This window comes from Papaver somniferum, unplaced genomic scaffold, assembly GCF_003573695.1.
Source record: "Papaver somniferum cultivar HN1 unplaced genomic scaffold, ASM357369v1 unplaced-scaffold_80, whole genome shotgun sequence".
NCBI classification, from domain to species: domain Eukaryota; kingdom Viridiplantae; phylum Streptophyta; class Magnoliopsida; order Ranunculales; family Papaveraceae; genus Papaver; species Papaver somniferum.
Genome location: NW_020650971.1, coordinates 3,566,580 through 3,585,381, shown reverse-complemented (window position 1 = coordinate 3,585,381; position 18,802 = coordinate 3,566,580). Strand labels below are relative to the sequence as shown.

At 36.9% G+C, this 18,802-nt stretch overlaps 3 protein-coding genes and 1 long non-coding RNA gene across 5 annotated transcripts; 3 read left to right on the top strand and 1 right to left on the bottom strand.

The window, feature by feature from the left end:
- Positions 1 to 3,064: 3,064 nt before the first annotated feature.
- On the top strand, positions 3,065 to 4,033 carry LOC113345014 (putative F-box protein At3g23970). The gene has a single exon (XM_026588871.1). The coding sequence runs from the start codon at positions 3,065 to 3,067 to the stop codon at positions 4,031 to 4,033; it is 969 nt and encodes a 322-aa protein (XP_026444656.1).
- A 3,123-nt stretch (positions 4,034 to 7,156) lies between these two features.
- On the top strand, positions 7,157 to 10,205 carry LOC113344855. The gene is made up of 3 exons (XR_003357928.1): positions 7,157 to 7,826; positions 9,049 to 9,517; positions 9,741 to 10,205. It is a non-coding gene; the product is annotated as an uncharacterized LOC113344855 (long non-coding RNA).
- A 2,460-nt stretch (positions 10,206 to 12,665) lies between these two features.
- LOC113344869 (geranylgeranyl transferase type-1 subunit beta-like) lies at positions 12,666 to 15,991 on the bottom strand. 2 transcript variants are annotated; one of them, XM_026588765.1, is made up of 12 exons: positions 15,782 to 15,991; positions 15,619 to 15,694; positions 15,480 to 15,541; positions 15,131 to 15,270; positions 14,941 to 14,996; positions 14,766 to 14,842; positions 14,602 to 14,647; positions 14,319 to 14,446; positions 14,117 to 14,184; positions 13,946 to 14,033; positions 13,646 to 13,810; positions 12,666 to 12,723 (listed from the first exon to the last, which is right to left on the bottom strand). In XM_026588765.1, exons 1-11 carry the CDS (start codon positions 15,950 to 15,952, stop codon positions 13,661 to 13,663), a joined length of 1,062 nt encoding a protein of 353 aa, XP_026444550.1. In that variant the 5' UTR covers positions 15,953 to 15,991; the 3' UTR covers positions 12,666 to 12,723; positions 13,646 to 13,660. The 2 variants fall into 2 exon arrangements, with proteins under 2 accessions (XP_026444550.1, XP_026444549.1); XM_026588764.1 differs by lacking the exon at positions 12,666 to 12,723 and having other exon boundaries at positions 13,444 to 13,810.
- A 177-nt stretch (positions 15,992 to 16,168) lies between these two features.
- LOC113344843 lies at positions 16,169 to 18,375 on the top strand. Its single transcript, XM_026588742.1, has 9 exons — positions 16,169 to 16,288; positions 16,431 to 16,492; positions 16,590 to 16,680; positions 16,786 to 16,872; positions 16,957 to 17,010; positions 17,257 to 17,444; positions 17,539 to 17,621; positions 17,752 to 17,852; positions 17,990 to 18,375. The coding sequence occupies exons 1-9, from the start codon at positions 16,241 to 16,243 to the stop codon at positions 18,203 to 18,205; spliced, it is 930 nt and encodes a 309-aa protein (XP_026444527.1). The 5' UTR covers positions 16,169 to 16,240; the 3' UTR covers positions 18,206 to 18,375.
- The last annotated feature ends 427 nt before the right edge of the window (positions 18,376 to 18,802 follow it).

Here is an 18,802-nt window from a genome sequence, read left to right as displayed (position 1 = left end):
TTACAACAATGATCCAGAAATGGCTGATTTCTTTGATTGTGAGAATTATTTTACACAAACTCAAACTCAAGATGATAATATTTATGAGCCAAATCCATATGATGAATACATAGATGAGGAACTCAATGCTTCTAACACACATGTACACTTCTATTTTATGTTTAATCTCACTTTTGTAGCTTGAAATCATCAAAAAATTGTATTTTTCATCATGGTTCGGCGAACCATGACTATGTTCGGCTTAAAAATATAAGCAGAACCCACTAAATTGATGAACTGTTCGGCTAGCTAAATTTGTTAACGTTATACGCCGAACCTTCATTTTCCAACTTCCAACCTATTTGCAAGATCCTAGTTCGGCTTATATTAAATTCTAATAACAAGCCGAATTTATTCCTAAGAGTTAGGTTCGGTTCTCACTCTAAATATCGTATCAGCCGATCTATATATTTTTCCAAGTTCGGCTCATATTCAAAAAATCACATCAGCCGAACATGATACTGATTTTCCATGAAACACTTAAATTCATACACATTTAGGGGTAAGTATTTTTATTACATATATTTTCTATTGTGCAGCCTTTTCATAGGATGAACCAAACAAAAAAAGTGGAAATTACTAAAAGTGTTAAGAAAGTGAAGTCTAATGATGGAGAATACAAAGGTCCATATTAAACTCATTAAAATCAATTAGATATTATCTTCAACTTCAAGAGAATGAAAAGACAAACACAACGCAAAAAGAATGAGGTCATTCCGACATCAGACGAAAAAGTTATGGCTAAAACAAGATCGAAAAACTTGAGTGTACAAAGAGAAGGTTCGGCTGATAACTCAACAACACGAGCTAGCCGAACCTAGGGCCTGCAAATCAATATTTTCGAAGTGTTTACCGAGAGAGGTTCGGATTGAAAGTGATCTAATCGAGTCAGCCGAACCTGACAACCACCTTGGGTAAATTTCACTTCTCAGGTTCGGCCGGGAAGGTTTGCAAGGTATTAACCGAACCTGACACTGTTCTGGGACGTATTCAATACACATTTTGGGGTTCAGCTAAAAATTGACATTTACGGTATAGCCGAACTGTTCATAGACACTTTTAGGGTGAAATTTGAAGAACAGTTCGGCTCAAAACTCAACTCAATTATCAGCTGAACCCGCTACTGTAACCTTCAAAGACCCTAATTTTTTAGTAATTTAACCCATTCAATCCATGAAAAACAACAAATAAAAGATTGGGTTTGTAGGGAATACCTTCTTATCCTCATTTCAGTTTTTGGAGCTTCAAATGATTGAATTTCCGGTTCAATTATAGTTTTTACACCTTCATCTTTACTTCTTCTTTAATTCATGAATTGGAAGAGAATTTAGAACACCTAATGTTTGCTTTTTTCTTTGTACGATCCATAATATAGTTCAATTTAACCGATGATCGAATTTTCACGAATCGATAATTAATTACAGTGATGAAAAAAAAAGATATGAGAGAAAAGGAAGGTGGTTTAGCTGGAGGAAGAAGAAGAGATGTTTAGGATAGTTTATTTTTTGATTTTAGGTTCAAGGGTATATAGGTAATTGAATTACCCAATAGACACCCTTTATAAGATCCCCTAGGATGGGAAAACTTCTTAATATGCCTTGAAAGTTTTTGGTATGCCTAAAATCATAGTTCTTCTTCTTTGATTATCGATCTTTCCTATCCTCAAGCCATTTGCACCGACTCCCATTGGTTACCTCTGTTGATGGCTGGTGTGGGCCGAAAGCCATCTGGAAGCATCAATTACGACTTGCACAGGCTTAACATAGCCAGTTAAAATGGGGTTTGAGATTTTCTTTGTAATTGCGTGAATATTTTATTCTTCAAGTAGATTTTGGATATAGGTTTTTTGGTGCATTTTGCCGATGTTTTGAAACTAGCGCTTAAATATTTCGTGAACGAGGTTCCAGTGGGTTTTCTTTGTCCCCCATATAGTTTTAGTTTCATCACCCCATCAGGCATGTTGCAGTGCTTCGTCTTAGCTGAAAATTTGTGATTTAATGTTCTCGATTTGGTATCGACTCTGTACACTGTTGAATTTGTAATGCTTACTATTAGATGTTGTAATGTAATTCCCCTTGAAGTTGGAACTCATTTGTTCTTTTTGCTCAATGTATTTGATGTCTGTATCTCTGCTTTAACTTACTGTTTCTCTATTTTCCAGGTTTTGTTATCAGATTCTGTCTTCAGATTTTTCTTTAGTTATACATAAGCTGCAGCTGCCGGGATTTGAGACCAGCTCCATAACTGTTCTCTGTGATGTAAGTCTGTAACTTATTGCTGGCTTTATAAATAGTCTTTTCCTTGAAGAAAATAAATAAATAAAAAAAGATGTCTAATTCTCATTCTTTTGAATAAAGAGGTTTAATCTGATTATCGTTTGTACGATTTATAATCAAATTTCCAGTGCCTGATCCAATCATCGTGTTATCAAATGTCCTCAAATTCTTGACTTATTGGCAAAGAGGCGGATTTTCAAGAGTTTCGGTGACAGTGATTTTCTTTTGTGGCCGATTATTTTCCAAAATAATAGTAGGTTTTTTCTATTTTTCTTTTTTATCCAACAGGCTGCTAGGATTCGATCCAAGGTGTCAACATGGAATTCCTACGTATCACTAAAAGGTGGGCCCTGGTTGGAGTACATTATCGAGCGGCTACGATCAAATTTCTTGATGCATTGCGGTGATATCCAACCCAAAAACCTCGAGTACTTCGAAAATACAGAACAAAGGAAATTTGGGGATTTTCTAGGGTTTTTGGATCTCAGATTGATTGGGGAATGTCTTCTTCTTCAATTTCTTTCGTGTGCTCATCACTAACAGATGATATTTTGATTGAAATCTTTACTTATCTTCCTCTGAATTCGATTTACCAGTTGAAATGTCTTTCCAAGGTATGGTTATCTAACCTCTCAAACCCTAATTTCATAATCAAATGGTTCAAAATTCACAGCAAGTCTCTCCCATGGATACAATATTTTACAATTATTTATAAAGATGATGATGATGAAACCCCTATGGAATCAAAGATGGCATATCCTGATTTACATTCAGGGTTTATGTCTAGAAATCAACATTTGTTCTCTTTTAAGTTTCTTAAAAATCACAAACCATTTCAAGGACCTAGACTACTCCTGTTAGGTTCTTGTAATGGTTTGGTACTCTGTATTTCACGTATTGGAGAAGAGCACAGTAGGTATCATGTTTGTAATCCACTAACTCAGACATGGGTTTCACTTCCATTACCACCTGGTTCCCAGATTAAATTATTTGATGTTTGTGGTATATTTTTTGATTATTCCTTATCATCATTTGCTAGTTGTTATAAGGTTGTGCGTATCCCACAGTTTAAGGAGCCCTCGAAGAATTTCAATGTTGAGATATATTCTTCTGATCTGGGCATATGGGAAAGTTTTCAAGTTTCGTGTGATGAAAATGTCGTGTGGCGATTCCCTGCGTTTGATAAACTTGTTATCCTTAATGGTGCTTTGTTTTGGATTCAAGGGGGGAGTAGAATGTTAGTTTACAATCTCAATCAGATTAATAAAAGTGATGGTCATCAATGTAGTTTGATTAATTTGCCAGATATGGAGTTTGATGATACTGAGTTTCTTCACTTTAGTAGTCATATTGGTGAGTCAGAAGGTTGGCTCTGTTACGCCAAAGCTAGAAAGGCAGCAAGTGAAATTACTGTGAGTGTTTGGGTGCTCAATATGGGCAACTGGGAAATGTTGCACAAGGATATTTCAGTTGGCGGTATCTGCGAGGAAGTGCTTTCTCGCAAAGGTAAAGCTGCAGGAATCCAAGTTTTAGGTTTCAGTCCGGTAGACCGAAACATTGTTTTGCTCGGTTGCAAGAAATGGGTTTGGGGGTTTAATATCAAGACGAGAAGCTTTGAAGAGTTCTGTTTGGATAACAGACATGTACATGATGCAAGTATGATGTTCCTGCCGTTTGTGCTAAAGCCAATGCCGACAGTACCCTTTTGGACAAAGTGATCTTTGCACCTCTGAAGAGGTCTGCTTGGATAACAGACATGTGCATGAAGCAGGTTTGACGTTCCTGCCATTTGTGGTAAAGCCAAGGCCGACGGTATTTCCATCGCCCTCTTAGATAGACACTTGAAAGTGATCTTTGCACTTTAAACTGAAGAACTCGTTTGTCTTTTCTCTTTTCTTGCTTTCGTTTCTTTTTAACTATTTTTAATCTTCCTGTTCTCGTATTGAAGAACCCAAGGCCTTAGATGCATTACACTTCCTTTTGAATCCATATAAATATGACTTTTTGTTCTTTTTGCTTAATGTTTTTAGGGTTATTTTGCGTTTTCTCCCCTGCCAAGTTTGCTATTTAGTGTTTCCTCCCCAAATAGATTAAAATTAGTGTTTCCTCCCCTCGTTACCTTTTCCATCCAAATTTCAGTTAGTTGAGTCAGCAAGGATATACGCGTGGCAAAAATGTACACGTGTCGAAAAACTTACAAAAATACCCCCATTTGTTTAAATCAAAGTTATAATCTGAATTGAATTACCAGCAACTCGTGTTCTTCCCTGCAACTGAGACTCAGACACTCGTATGCATCTTCAACGGCAACACAACATCACCAGCAACTCCTTCTAACTCAGAACACCCATTTATCGTAACAACAGAATTTCATCTCCACCAGCCTCATCTCATTCTCTGCTTCAAACTGATTCAACAAACCCTAACTATCATCTGTAATTGACCACAAACAACAATCAAACTCAAAACCACTCTCTAAATTCATCTAATTCAACTCAAAATGACCAGATCCATCTTCAACATCATCATTTCATCGATTCAGCGAATCCGATTTCTCGATATCCAATTCGACTCAAACCCTAGACAGACCCAACAAACCTAGATACTTAAATCAGTTTCTCCACCAAACCTAATTTTTCATCTGCAACTTCATGCAATAATCCAATCAAATTAACGTTTGAATTAGTATTATGAATAGGGGATTTGCCACTGTGTTGATGGCAATGGGTATTGATGGGAATCTGAGATGAGACAGATGGATGTGTGTTCAGAGTTGTAAGAGATGAAGCTACATCAATGGAGATTGGGATGGGGTTTACGGAGTGTTGGTGCAAAAATATTCACCCCAACATTCTTCGAGATGTGTGTAGATGGATTAAATCTCCTTTGTCGATTTGATTTCACCAAAGATGTTGATGAAACTGTGGTCGATTGATTGACACTATTGATTCAGCTCCACAAGAAATTGGTGATGCAATAGATGTTGAATGGTGGGGGTACCTGCAAAAACACTCTGATGCTAAAGTCAGAGAGAGTTTCTCAGCAGGTGTTTTGTGTGGAAAAGGATTAGAAAATCTATACCTTTTGAGTTAGGATTTAGCCTCTATTTATAGGCAGAAAGTAGGTCTAGCTTTAGGGTTTTCATAGTTGTCTTAATAACTTTCCTTTACCTGTACAAATCCAAGAAAACAACCAGATTCATAATAAAGTTTGTCATCTATCATAATTCTGGTTTATCTTAATTATTATCTTGAATAATAATTATCCTTTCTCTTAAGAACTATAATTATCTTAAATAATTATAATATCCTAACTAATTTTTTCCTCTTTTTATAAGGGTTTTTGCACTTATCTTAATTATTATCTTAAATAATAATTAAAAATAAAGATAATTATCCTCTTTTTGTTAGAGTTTCTATAATTATCTTAGAGATTAACTATAACTACTCAAGATAATTACTCAATGGCAACATTTATCCTCTTTTTGTTAGGATTTAATATAACCATAATTATCTTAAATAATTCCAAAGTCAATATTCAAAATATTCTAGTCCTCGTGACCCTTATCCAAGTTTAAACCTCTTTCGGGTTGGTGGATCGATCCATGGGTTCTAAGAGCTAACCCATGGGTCATTGGGCTTCCACAATAAGCAAAACTTGTTTCCATAATAAACCAAATGGGCTTCAATAATAAGCCAACTAGGCTTCCAAAATAAGCCAGTAGGTTTGTACAATAAACCGAATTGGACTTCCATGTTAAGCCAAGTTGGTTTCAATAATAAACCAAATTAAGCTACCATATTAAGAAAAGTGGGTTTCAATAATAAACCAAATTGAGCTTCCATGTTAAGCAAAACAATTTCTTTAATAAACTAGACTGGGCTTCTATAATAAGGTATGTGTTTCTTTAATAACCAACTGGGTTTCTTTAATAAACTACGGGTTTCTACCGTAAACCAAATAGGCTTCCCAAACGAGCCCATTGGATAGCTTGTGCCGCATGCACATGCATCATTTTAAACGGGTACAAACATTGCCTCTCTTAATTATCAACTTGTTGAAAAAATAAGAAAATCAAAAGACTAAAATTCTCCCCAGGCCGCCATGACCTTTGGGAATTTGATTTCCTCTCGAACTTCAAAAGCTCTGCTTCTTGTCGAACTCTATCGACTTAATTTTTTCTTGTACGATACTTAACTTTGTCTTATAAAAGTGGTGCTTCATCCTTCATACTTTCACAACTTGCGACTTTGCTCCATTAATGAATCCTGAAATCCGTTTCATAGCTCTAATACTTTGTCTGCTTTTTGTAAATCCTCTGCCTCCAAGTTGACCTTCTCAAGTTTGTTTTTCTTTATTGATGTGTATGTTCCTTCTTTTTAAGGACTGTTAAGTTTTAATATTATATTTTGTTTTTGTTTCTTCTCTTTAATAAAATTCTTTCATGTAAAATGTGTTCTCGATTCTTACCAAAACTGAGGCATGTATGATTGTTCATGTATCATGATGTGAATCCAGCTGACATAGAAATTTGATTGTTTCAAATCTACTACTGCTACCCATTTGATGACCTAGTAGGTTGCAGCAAATAGATATTTGACGCCCCCAGGTGCATCAAGAAATTGATCACCAATATGGCAATACCAATTTCGCTTGCCGAATTGCAACGGATATAACATTTGCCAGCATCCTTAAACGAGGGTCACAGTTTGCAACGGTGCATTCTTCTTTCACGTCACTTTTATATTGGAGGCCAAAAGCGTCCTTGTAATAAAATCCTACGTGCCAAGCTCCGTACCCCAGAATAATTTCCATGGCACCCTTGATGTGCAATTGCTTTTTAGCTCTGAAGTCACAAAATGTAGGTATAGTTCTACTACAATCGGGGTTTTCTTTCTTTCTTTCATCTGCAGAGTTCGCTCTTATTGATGGACTAAAGCTCGATTTGGGGAACCAAGAATTGGTAACCAGAGGAGCTCGAGTTTATTGTTTCCTACCGAAGCTGCTGCAACCAGTTTCCGACCAAGCTTCTGTTGGCATTTATCCATGGCTCCGATCAAAGATTAAGAAGCTTAATCTGTAATTACTCTGAGAAGGGAATATGGTCTGAGTATGTGAATGAATTGGTTCGTAATTCGAGCACAACTTCAACTGTGCCGCCGTTGATTAACGATGAAGAACCAAGCTGATAATTTTCCAATGTTGAATGGCGTATGATTGATGGGTTTAATATGAATTGAACTATGTAGGATTTTTTTTGGAGAAATTGAAAGCCATAAAAGTTTAAAGCTATGGCAAGAAGAGTATGGGTCACGGCATGTTTGATAAAAAGTCTGAATGACCATTTCTGTTTTCTTGCATCATCTTTCCAATCTCTTCCTTCCTGACGGGTGTCTGCAGCAATAACCTTCTTACCAAGATTATACGAAATTGCAGCAACATCCTTGGTAGTTCGATGCTTGAATCCTTGGAGTTTACAGTAACAGCACCCATCTTTATAGAAGAACAAAGGTGAGCTTCTATAATTTCACGTACCTTAGGCGATGTTTCTTCAGCTGATGTTCGTAACCTTCAATCCGCCAATAATGGTAGTGCATCAAGAGTATATGACATGTTCTTGTTATTGCGTGAGTTTCCTTTTCTACTTTGTCTACAGCGAAGTGTTTAGGATCCGTAGCTTAGTCGTTGATTGTCTTTCTGTAGCTACTCTTCCCAACTGCGTGTAGTTTGTATGTCTAGATGACAATTTTTCATCCATCATGAATCCTATGATTTGATTTACTTGTGCAAGGATGGATGCTAGACTGCCGTTGGTAGCTTAATCTTGCTTTGCCACTTCACTTGGCCTGGAACGACAGCACCACATCAACCAATTATACATGTCAGCTGTCCTTGCTTGGGATTAGGTTGGTTGATCATTCTGTGTGCTTTCGAACTTGAGAAATCTCCAATTTAGAACACGGTATAGAAGCCCATTAGCTTCCACTTCTCATTCAATCACGTCCATATCAACTAGTTGAAAATATAGCCGTCTAGAAATCGGACGACTTGTGAAACTCTTAAAGTCCTTGTCCCTGTAAAATATGTATTTCCTTTCTTCTACGGCAGTGAATCTCCTTTTATATGAGCACCTTGGCACCTCCTTTTACTACCCACAATAGAAGTTTGCTACCTTTTTCAGTAAGTACTTTCATCCTTCCTTTTGTTGTTCTTAAATTATCTTCTTGTTTGTTCAAAACAAGAGCAGTTAACATGTTTATGTAACAACTGCACTGTCTCTGCACCTATATCTTAGTTCTTTCCTTCAAAAATTAGATTGCTACTAGTCTTTGAGCTGTACAAGACTTGCTTTTCTTTTAACTTTGCTTGATTATCATCAATATATCCATCAACTCGTCATCACCTTCCACGAAAGAAACTTTATATGATCGACCATAACATGCAATCAAATTAGACTCCTCAGCAGATGCACCACAAGAACTGCGTAATGATTGTTGTTAGGATCCTCTATGATCAGCTACCTCTTAACTGATTAGCCTTTAGGATCTTTCAATGGTATGTAGTCTGAACGAAGACAACTTCCTTCAATAATGAACATTCAAAGTGCTTGGTTTTCTCTTTAATAAAAAATGTTCCAAGCTCTTTACGTTTCTCTTTAATAGAAAATATTTTGAGACATATGTGTGCGTGAAATGTTTCATAACAGCGAGGATTTTATCTTATTTGAATGCAGGTTGCTCGTGTATTTGACTAGGCAGGTTGTTTTCCGTTGTCATAAATGATCATCACTGGTACATCAAAACTGAAAATACTTGCAGATGTGTATCTCCCCTGTTCTTACCAAAGCTACTGCTTCTACCCATTTAGTAAAGTAGTCAGTTGTAGCTAACGAATACTTGACGCCCCCAAGTGCAGCTGGAAACGAAGCTACAACATCCATTCCTCACATGTTAAACGGCCACGGGCTCACAACCAGATGCAACTCATTCGCTGGTCTCTTTATAAGAGGGCCATGCATGTTTAGCTGATCAACCAAGCATTTTCTTATATAGTCCTTGCAATCACTGTGCATATAAGGGCAGAAGTACTATTTGGGATAAAAGCCTATGCGCCAGACTCCTTCCTTCAGAATGATCCTCACAACACCCTTCATGTGCCTGAGCGAACAATTGCTTCCCTTCCTCTCAAGTCACACAAGGAAGGTATGGTTCCATTGCAATTATTTTTGTCTCCTTTTAGAAAAACATTACAAGTATTTCCTTATTAAATAATTGCAAAAACTGTTCCCAATTCTTACTGGGTGTTGGTCGTTCCTTCGACCCTAGCCTCCCCCATTAATTTTAGTGATATTGAAAAGGACGCCCCATGTTGTCTAACCGTGTTGAATTTTCTTCGGATTATATGACTAAGTATTTGTTTTCTCAGATGAATTTGTGCACATGTGTACCAACTTCATTCTCACCAATGCTACTACCTCAAGCCATTTGTTGATGCAGTCAATTACATCTAGCAAGTAGTACATGCCTCGGTGCAGCGGGAAATGGACCTATAATGTCCAATCCCATCCCCAATTGCTGGAATATCCACTGACTCGTAGCTAGACATCGTTCTCCTGCTGGACTCTTCATAAGAGGCCATGTAGCTACTACAATTCTTGTATACTTTTTTTGCGTTACTTTGCATAAGGACAATAGTATCCTTGAGATAAAAACCTATGCGTCACACTTCTTCCTCCGAAATGATTCTCGCAGCACCTTTAATGATTCTCGCAGCACCTTTAGCGAGCGGTTGCTTCCTTCATCCCAAGTCATACAAGGAAGGTAGGACTCCATGGCAATGCAATTGTTGTTTTTGTAGAGATGCATATATTTCATAATCTATATATGTACACTATCCAGAATACTCTATTGTTATTCTAGAACACTTCGTTTCTGTCTTTTTCTTTGTTAGAAAAGATATCGCAAGTATTTCTTTGATAAACACATGCAAAAAATGTTATTAATTATGACCATAAACTAGATTTATAGTATAATAGTTGGTGAGAATTATATACCCCGGGCGTTTGTCGTTTCTTCAATCCTAACCGCCCCCATCAATTGTAGTGAAATTGAAAAGGACGGCTCCATTTGTTCGACCTTCCCGAAATATGTCGATTTTGATTGCATTCTAGCGACACTTTAGCTTCCTCAATTATTTGTAGAGATATTGCCAAAGACGCCTCCCAGGGGCATTGGGAAATGAACCTACAATATCCAATCCCTTCTTTCCAACGCCCGTAAATGCATCGAGAAATGGACCTAATATATCCATAATGGTGTGTAACTCGCTTGTTGGTCTCTCACTCCACGCTTTTTTTTTTTTTTGCATATTCTTTTGCGTCATCTAGGATTGTGGCTCTCCATTTTAGAATGTACAACAATAGCTTGCCCCACTTAGTGCGCATCTGCGTCTATAGCTATATTGAAGTTAGCCACTTTTCATCTGTAGAAGGTCTGCCTTGATCTCGTTGGTACAGTTTGTGGAATGCAGCTTCATTGAATTCTTTAGTGAAGACTGGCATCTCTTAATTTGTTGTTTTTCCCTTCAGTGGAAATTTTAAGAAGATTGTATGCACCTGAAGTGCCCTGGATTGGTGTTCAAATCCCGACTGAATTGTAGTGTTATTCGAGCATTTCTCTTGTTTCCAGTGACATTCTGAATAATGAAATGATTGAAGATTCTAATGGTCGGAGTATTTGATGATGACAATGATAAAGCATCGCTCGATCTTTTGCTGGAAAATAAGAACATCGTAGCCCCTTGGTAGACAGTTGATGTGATTTGATTCCAAGAAGAAAGTAACTGAGGTCTGCCATATTAAAGTCCAGTTGTGGAATTGAGTTTGGCTTATTCTTGTGTATGTCGGTAATCTCATCATTTGACTTCCACCTCAATTTGAATCTTCTCGAACTACTGTTTCTCGGGATGATCATCTTCTTAGCATTGAAACTTTCGCTATTAGGGTTGGATTTCTCTGTGAACTCCAGCTTAGACGTGATAAAGGCACACAATACGTAATTTATCCATTTGTAAACTGTATTTTATCTCCAACAAGCTTAACGGAACATGACTTAGCTCGGTGTTAGTGCACAAGATTGTTAATCACGTCTCCTTAGTCGGCGCCAAAAGATGTTGGTGCAAAAATATTCACCCCAACATTCTTCGAGATGTGTGTAGATAGATTAAATCTCCTTTGTCGATTTGATTTCACCAAAGATGTTGATGAAACTGTGATTGATTGATTGACACTATTGATTCAGCTCCACAAGAAATTGGTGATGCGATAGATATTGAATGGTGGGGGTACCTGCAAAAACACTCCGATGCTAAAGTCAGAGAGAATTTCTCAGCAGATGTTTTGTGTGGAAAAAGATTAGAAAATCTGTACCTTTTGAGTTAGGATTTAGCCTCTGTTTATAGGCAGAAAGTAGGTCTAGCTTTAGGGTTTTCATAATTATCTTAATAACTTCCCTTTACCTGTACAAATCTAAGAAAACAACCACATTCACAATAAAGTTTGTCATCTATCATAATTTTGATTTACCTTAATTATTATCTTGAATAATAATTATCCTTTCTCTTAAGAACTATAATTATCTTAAATAATTATAATATCCTAACTAATTCTTTCCTCTTTCTATTAGGGTTTTTGCACTTATCTTAATTATTATCTTAAATAATAATTAAAAATAAAGATAATTATCCTCTTTTCGTTGGGGTTTCTATAATTATCTTAGATATTAAGTATAACTATTCAAGATAATTACCCAATGATAACATTTATCCTCTTTTTGTTAGGATTTAATATAACCATAATTATCTTAAATAATTCCAAAGTCAATATTCAAAATATCCTAGTCCTCGTGACCCTTATCCAAGTTTAAACCCCTTTCCTGGAGAGAGGAGAATTCGGGTTGGTGGACCGATCCATGGGTTCTAAGAGCTAACCCATGGGTCATTGGGCTTCCACAATAAGCAAAACTTGTTTCCATAATAAACCGAATGGATTTCAATAATAAGCCTATTAGGCTTCCAAAATAAGCCAGTAGGTTTGTCCAATAAACCGAATTGAGCTTCCATACTAAGCCAAGTTGGTTTCTATAATAAACCAAATTAAGCTTCCATATTAAGAACAGTGGGTTTCCATAATAAACCAAATTGAGCTTCCATGTTAAGCAAAATAATTTCTTTAATAAACTAGACTGGGCTTCTATAATAAGCTATGTGTTTCTTTAATAACCATCTGGGTTTCTTTAATAAACTACGGATTTCTACCATAAACCAAATAGGCTTCCCCAACGAGCCCATTGGATAGCTTGTGCGGCATGCACGTGCATCATTTTAATGGGGTACAAACACGGAGAATATGGAATTGGAAATCAACTGAAGAAGGGGTTTTTGATTGAATCCGAACACCAACAGCTCGAGTTGGTAGATGGTGAAATCAATGGTTCTGTGAAGGGATTGAGAAATGGTATTGAGGGTCGTGTTACAGAACAACAATGGATTTAATGGAGTTGCTGAGTTATTGTTATACTGGTGAAGATACAGTAGTGGATGAGATTATGGAGAAGATATTTTTGTGTTGTTGACGGAGCTGTTTGAATGAAGGTGCCGGAAATAGATTGTGTCGCAGGGGTTTGCTAGAAATTAGGGATGACTCTGAAGTGATGATAGATGGAGGAATTGGTGATAAAGTGTAGGTCGGGGTTTCGAGAAGAAATAACAGAGAAGGTGGTGGTTGCGATGATGTATATGTGTATGTTGGTGATAATTGTGAACTGGTTCTTAGCGGAGGGTATTTTGGGAAAGTCATAAAACACGTGTACAGTTTATGCCACGCTTACACAGGTGCTGACTCAGCTAACCGAGGAATGGATGGAAAAGGTAACAAGGTGAGGAAATACTAATTTCAATCTATTTGGGAAGGAAACGCTAAAATATCCCATATTCTTAATTTAGTGCCAATAATTTACAGTCATTCTGTTACAGCAAGCTGTTGTGTTTATTGTCCGTGTATCTGTTAATTGGTCAATTGATCAGAGTAGGTATCATGTTTGGTCAATTCACTTTTATCAACAACTGACAGTGACAAGTCAAAATCCATGCTTTTAAATGGAAGCTTAAAATACAGAAAAGCTGATTACAAACTGATGATTTCAAACTGGAGACTTTACTTTCATTGATACCCTCAGTTGCAAGTTGGAGTGTTCAATTTAAACCATAGCTCTTGATTGATCCAGGTAAAGTATCTGCACATGAGCTGGATGGGACAGGAGTGCAAGACAGTTGAATAACACCATAGCTCAGATTCCAGTTGCAGCCAAATCCGTTATACCTAGTTGAATGCAGAGCGGGTTAAGACCAGTCTCCTCAAGCAGGCTAAATGCAGCAAACCCAAAGTAGGCATGGTATAGGTCTGGCAGCTGTGCTGGAAACTTACTGAAACCACCATACTGAACAAGAGAAAAACATCAATAAGAAACTCAACATGGAAAAACTTTGCAATGTAACAAATAAAGCATTCCAGCATCTTAAATGGTGATATCTAACATCTAGCAGAACAAGTAAGCAACGAGACGCAACAGCACCTTAGATTGACAAGTAAGCAGAAATTCTCGTAGCGCTGAATTGTCGTAGAAGTTCTGAGCCCCCAAGACTCTCAGTATGCCACCAATCCTGTGCAAAACACGAGTGGCACTTTGTCAAGCCAAAACACATGCAACCGAACCAACTTAACTCAGCAGTGTAATGAGTGTTACCAAAATGCATAACATGTGTCAGTCGCCTTGTTTGCTCGCCCTTGAAATCCACCGTCAATTGCTTGCCTCTGCAGAATGAAATGTGAATGGAGTTGGGTTACACTTAACATGTAACTCACAGTACATAAACTATTTAGACCTCAAAGACACGTCTGATTTTAAAGTATATTTTACTGGCACAAACATGAAACAGAAAATGCACCTGCAAGCACCATTCCAACAGTGATTGCACATCGATAACAGAAGATGATGTTGTCCCTTTGGACAAAACATCATCTTCAATAAATCCCATCAAACGTAGAGCTGCAACTGCACAATATGTTGCACCACCTGCATCACTAATCAAGTTTTGATGCTAAGTATCATAAGAGATAAAATAGCTATAAAATGTTGAACGGGAAACAAAAAAAGAGACGCACAACAGATAGTGGATCAAATTAGGGAAAGCATGGCTAATCATGTGCAGCTTTGCAATATCCACCTACCATGAGATTCTAATCCAGGAACCAAACCAAATCCCCCATCATATGACTGCACATAAAAGACCTGGTAGTAAGTAATACGCACTGGATGGAAGTCCTGCAATGGCGATTTGTGTAAAAGTCCACTAAAACTCACATTTGAGAAGAAATTTGGCATATACACATACCTGACAGTTCAATATATACTCCTTGGCTTTCTCCATATCCATCCCACTCCAATTATTCAACAAGGAAGATATGGCAGCTGAAACAAAATAAGACTTCACTCATATAACAAAAGTAAAAAGAAAAGAATTACCATTCGACAATTGATAGTAATACTAACTCAAGTAAATTCCTTACCGGCACAATATACAAATCGGAGGTCCTTCTCTGCACCAGTATGAATAGGCATAAAACTGCATACACAGACGAAACAAGATTATAAAATTATAGACTACCACCAGTTTGTTTACGAATCCATCCACTTAGTTCACAAAACATGACATTAACATACAAAATATTCTAGTCCATGAAACTAACAATACCATACCTCCCATCTGGCTGTTGAAGATGTTTCATCGTAATTAACATAGCTTCAGAATCAATACTTTCCAAGTCATACCCAACTATCTTCAAAATCGCTAATGCACTATACGTACTCGCTAAATTACTACCACTATGACTCAAATCCTGCTCAAATAGCCACATTTTAGTACATCAAAACAAGCAAAAAAAATTCTAACATGGATCAGTTCTGTATCATAGCAATCCACACCACATTAACAGTTTTACAACCCTGCAATCAATGGACACGATTTCATGAATTTCTCCAAGACTAACAAAAGTTTTCAATAAACAAAAAATCTATAAGCCTTAACATAATCCTCAACTACACATACCCGGAAATCATTGTTTGCTGGAAACTGTGACGTTCTAGAACCATAGAATCCATAATAACACCCTGAAAAAAGAAAAAAAAAGAAGCACCTTTCAAGCATCAAATTGTAAGAAAACCAACAAGCTAAAATATATTCATACCGTTTTCCAAATCAGCTCTACTCTTTGGATGTGCTTGAAAAGACAATACCCAATTCACTACATGTTCTTTGTCAACCTAAATTCAATTCAATACAAATGAATCCAAAAACTGAAATTGATGGTAGTAACTTGTAAAATTTACATAGATAGAGAATTGAATTACGAGATCTATGGCATTGAGGACGTCTAAACCAGAGAGAACAAAGTAAGCAAGAGTAAGACGATTGATTTCCTGTTCTTGATATTGACTAGGGATGTTCTCGTACATCATGCTCAGATATCTCAAGTGCCGTTCCTTATCGAATTGCGAATTCGGGGAAAAGTAAGAATCCATTGAAGCTAGAGATCTGTCTGATTGATCGAGTTCTTGGTGTTCTTAATTGAATCTGGGAAATTATAAAAGTCCTTTTATTCCGTTTCAAGGGTATTTATGACATTGAGTCGGTTTAACTCTTAACGATGAATCGGTGTACAAGAAGTGTAAAGAAAGACAGTTGTTTTTATTTTTATTCTAGCCTCCCAAGTCCTAAAACCTCAACTAAAAGTTGTAAACCCCCTTTCCTCCTCCTCGTCCAAATTGAAATCATCAGTCATTTTCTTCAAATCAATTCTGGTGGAAAAGATGAAGGGTTCTAAGGATCTAGCATTAACATTTGCTGACAAGTGCAAGGTACTCTTATCTCTCTCTGTTTCTATTCCTCCTTTTGTATTTCAATGCACCTCTAGAGTAGATTTTGGTTGAAATTGAGATTCTGGGTTTCCTTTATTCTGTGCTAATTTGAAGTAGAAATGGTTAATTTTGTGTTTTTTAGAATATAATGGCTTCAAATTGGCGAGGTTATCTAAACACTGTAAAAGCAGATGCAGCAGGAAGGTAAACAAATTGTCATTTTTGACCCTTAAAAGCTTAACCCTTTTGCTTACTTAATCAATGGACGAGCTTAAACAAATTTAGTTGTTTTTGGTGATAGTAAAGAAGATATTCATACATCAAGGATTATGTATTTTCTCAAGAGAGGAATACCTTACCTATGTGTACCACAAGATGACTTGCATAATCTGGTATGTACAAATTGGGTATTATTCGAAATAAGAATGAGTGATTGAGTTTAAATTTTGCTGTAGATGTGCTTATTTGATTGAATCTGTGGTGTGTTTCTTTTGTAGAATGTTGTTATTGACGAACGCGGTTCTATGGCGGTGGCTAATCCGTATCCTGGTCCACTTGCAAATGTGCTAAAGTCTATAGGCAAGGTTGGTGTTGCAAATTTGTTGGATTTTTGTTATTCTTGTATCTAGTCCATTGTTCGATTAAGTTTGTTCGGAATTGTGTTGCAGTTACCTACCAGGGTTGCTTTGACTGGTGATGTTCTGTCTCTTGAAGAAGAAAAGGTAAACTCACTTGTTTCTGAATTCCTGCAACTCTTATGTACAAATTGACGTTTAAAAACCTCTTCGAGTTGATGCGAATCGGTGAATTAGATCCATGATTACTGTGCACTTTTAGCTTTTAACAATCAGCCAGCCCTCTAAGTGTACATTTTAGCATTTTCTAACGAGTGCTATTGCTTCTGTCTATTGGTTTTGGTGGTCAAATTCGATGAGCTAGTAACATTACTTGTTCGTCTCATTATACAGATGCGGCATGTTACTGAGAGTTTAAGAGAAACCATTGAGTTAGAAAAGAAGGTAATTAGTGCAGCTAGTTATGCAGTTAAGGAAATATTCAATTCTTCGCGTATCAGCTCTGTGTCACGAACCGATAATCTTCGAGATGTGTTGAGTGCAGGCGAAAATGGTTTTGTGGTTTATAAGTTCGATATTAGGTAAGATACTTTACTAATGCATCATATGTGGGCTTACTGCCATAGTAGATGAACTTGTGGTTTCTGAAAAGTGAGAAACAATCATTTTGGACAGATCATGCAGCTATATTGACAGCACTGGAACCGACCATGAAGTTGATTTGGAAGAGCTGGAACTTAGTAAGACAGATCCATTGTGTAAGTAGTACATTTCAGGAGCTCTGCCCTATTTTTTAGTTACGTTATTTCCATTTTAGCATAAAATTAATACATTATTCCATTCGTGTAAGCACTGAAATGTTAAGTTATATCTGTCTGATATTTGTAGCAATGTTTGCTGAAAAGCTAATAGATGGGATCAATCAAAATCGAGCAAGACGTAGTGCATTGATGCTCTTCTGTTTTGAATACTTGGAAATCAATGCAGCAGTAAGTAATTATCCCATACCGTGCTATCGATGAAACATTTCAGCCAGTTCTTGTTTATCACAGTTCACCTCTCAAAGTTCAATTTTCTAAAATTTTCATTTCAACATTGTCTGACAACTTTTTCTTGGTGATGCAAGGATGCATACATGATATCTGCGGATTCAAAGGGATTTGATGTGCTTGCTAAGATTCCTAGTAACACAACTGAAGATGATCTCGATGTATACACTTGGAGGGAGTGCAGAATTGATTTCAAGGAAGAAGCATGTGACATTGGAACATTCTGCCGCCTACTAGTTGAAATGGAAGCAGAGGCACTTCAAAACTTGCGTTCAGGGTTGCAGGCTTCCTAAAGGAATTTGCGCAGCCAGCATCCTGACTTTTTGTAGGGCACTGTAATGTAAATTTTGCTTTTGCTTACCAGTTCTGAAATCAGGGATGTTAATGGTATCATGTAATGGTCACGAAGCAAGAGTTATGTTACATTATGGCTATGGTGAACTGAAACCTTTATTATTTTCCAGGCTAAGTGTGATGCTGCCACATCATGTGCTAAAGCATTAACAGGCTTTCGAGAACAAAGCTTCATTAAAATCACTGGCTTTCTGAAAGCAAAAGAGAGAAAACAAAACACTTCGCTTTTAAATTAGTAAAACCATGTTTGCAGAAATATGAAATTCCACAGGAAGAATGCCTGCAAAGAAAATTCTGTAACACCAAGTATTAAAGAAATTTACTTTACTCAGACTTTCTCATTCTTACTAAACCTCAGAACTTTCGAGACAGCTTCACTTTTAAAACAACCCTTCAAGCAGTAAATCCTCGCCTATTTCTGGATACAATTCCATATCTGATTCTGAGAGCATTCCAGAGATATTCTCTCGAAAGTAATCCTTTGCTGCAATCAGCTGAGCTTCGGTCTTCTTCAACTCATCCTCTATTGTTTTGAT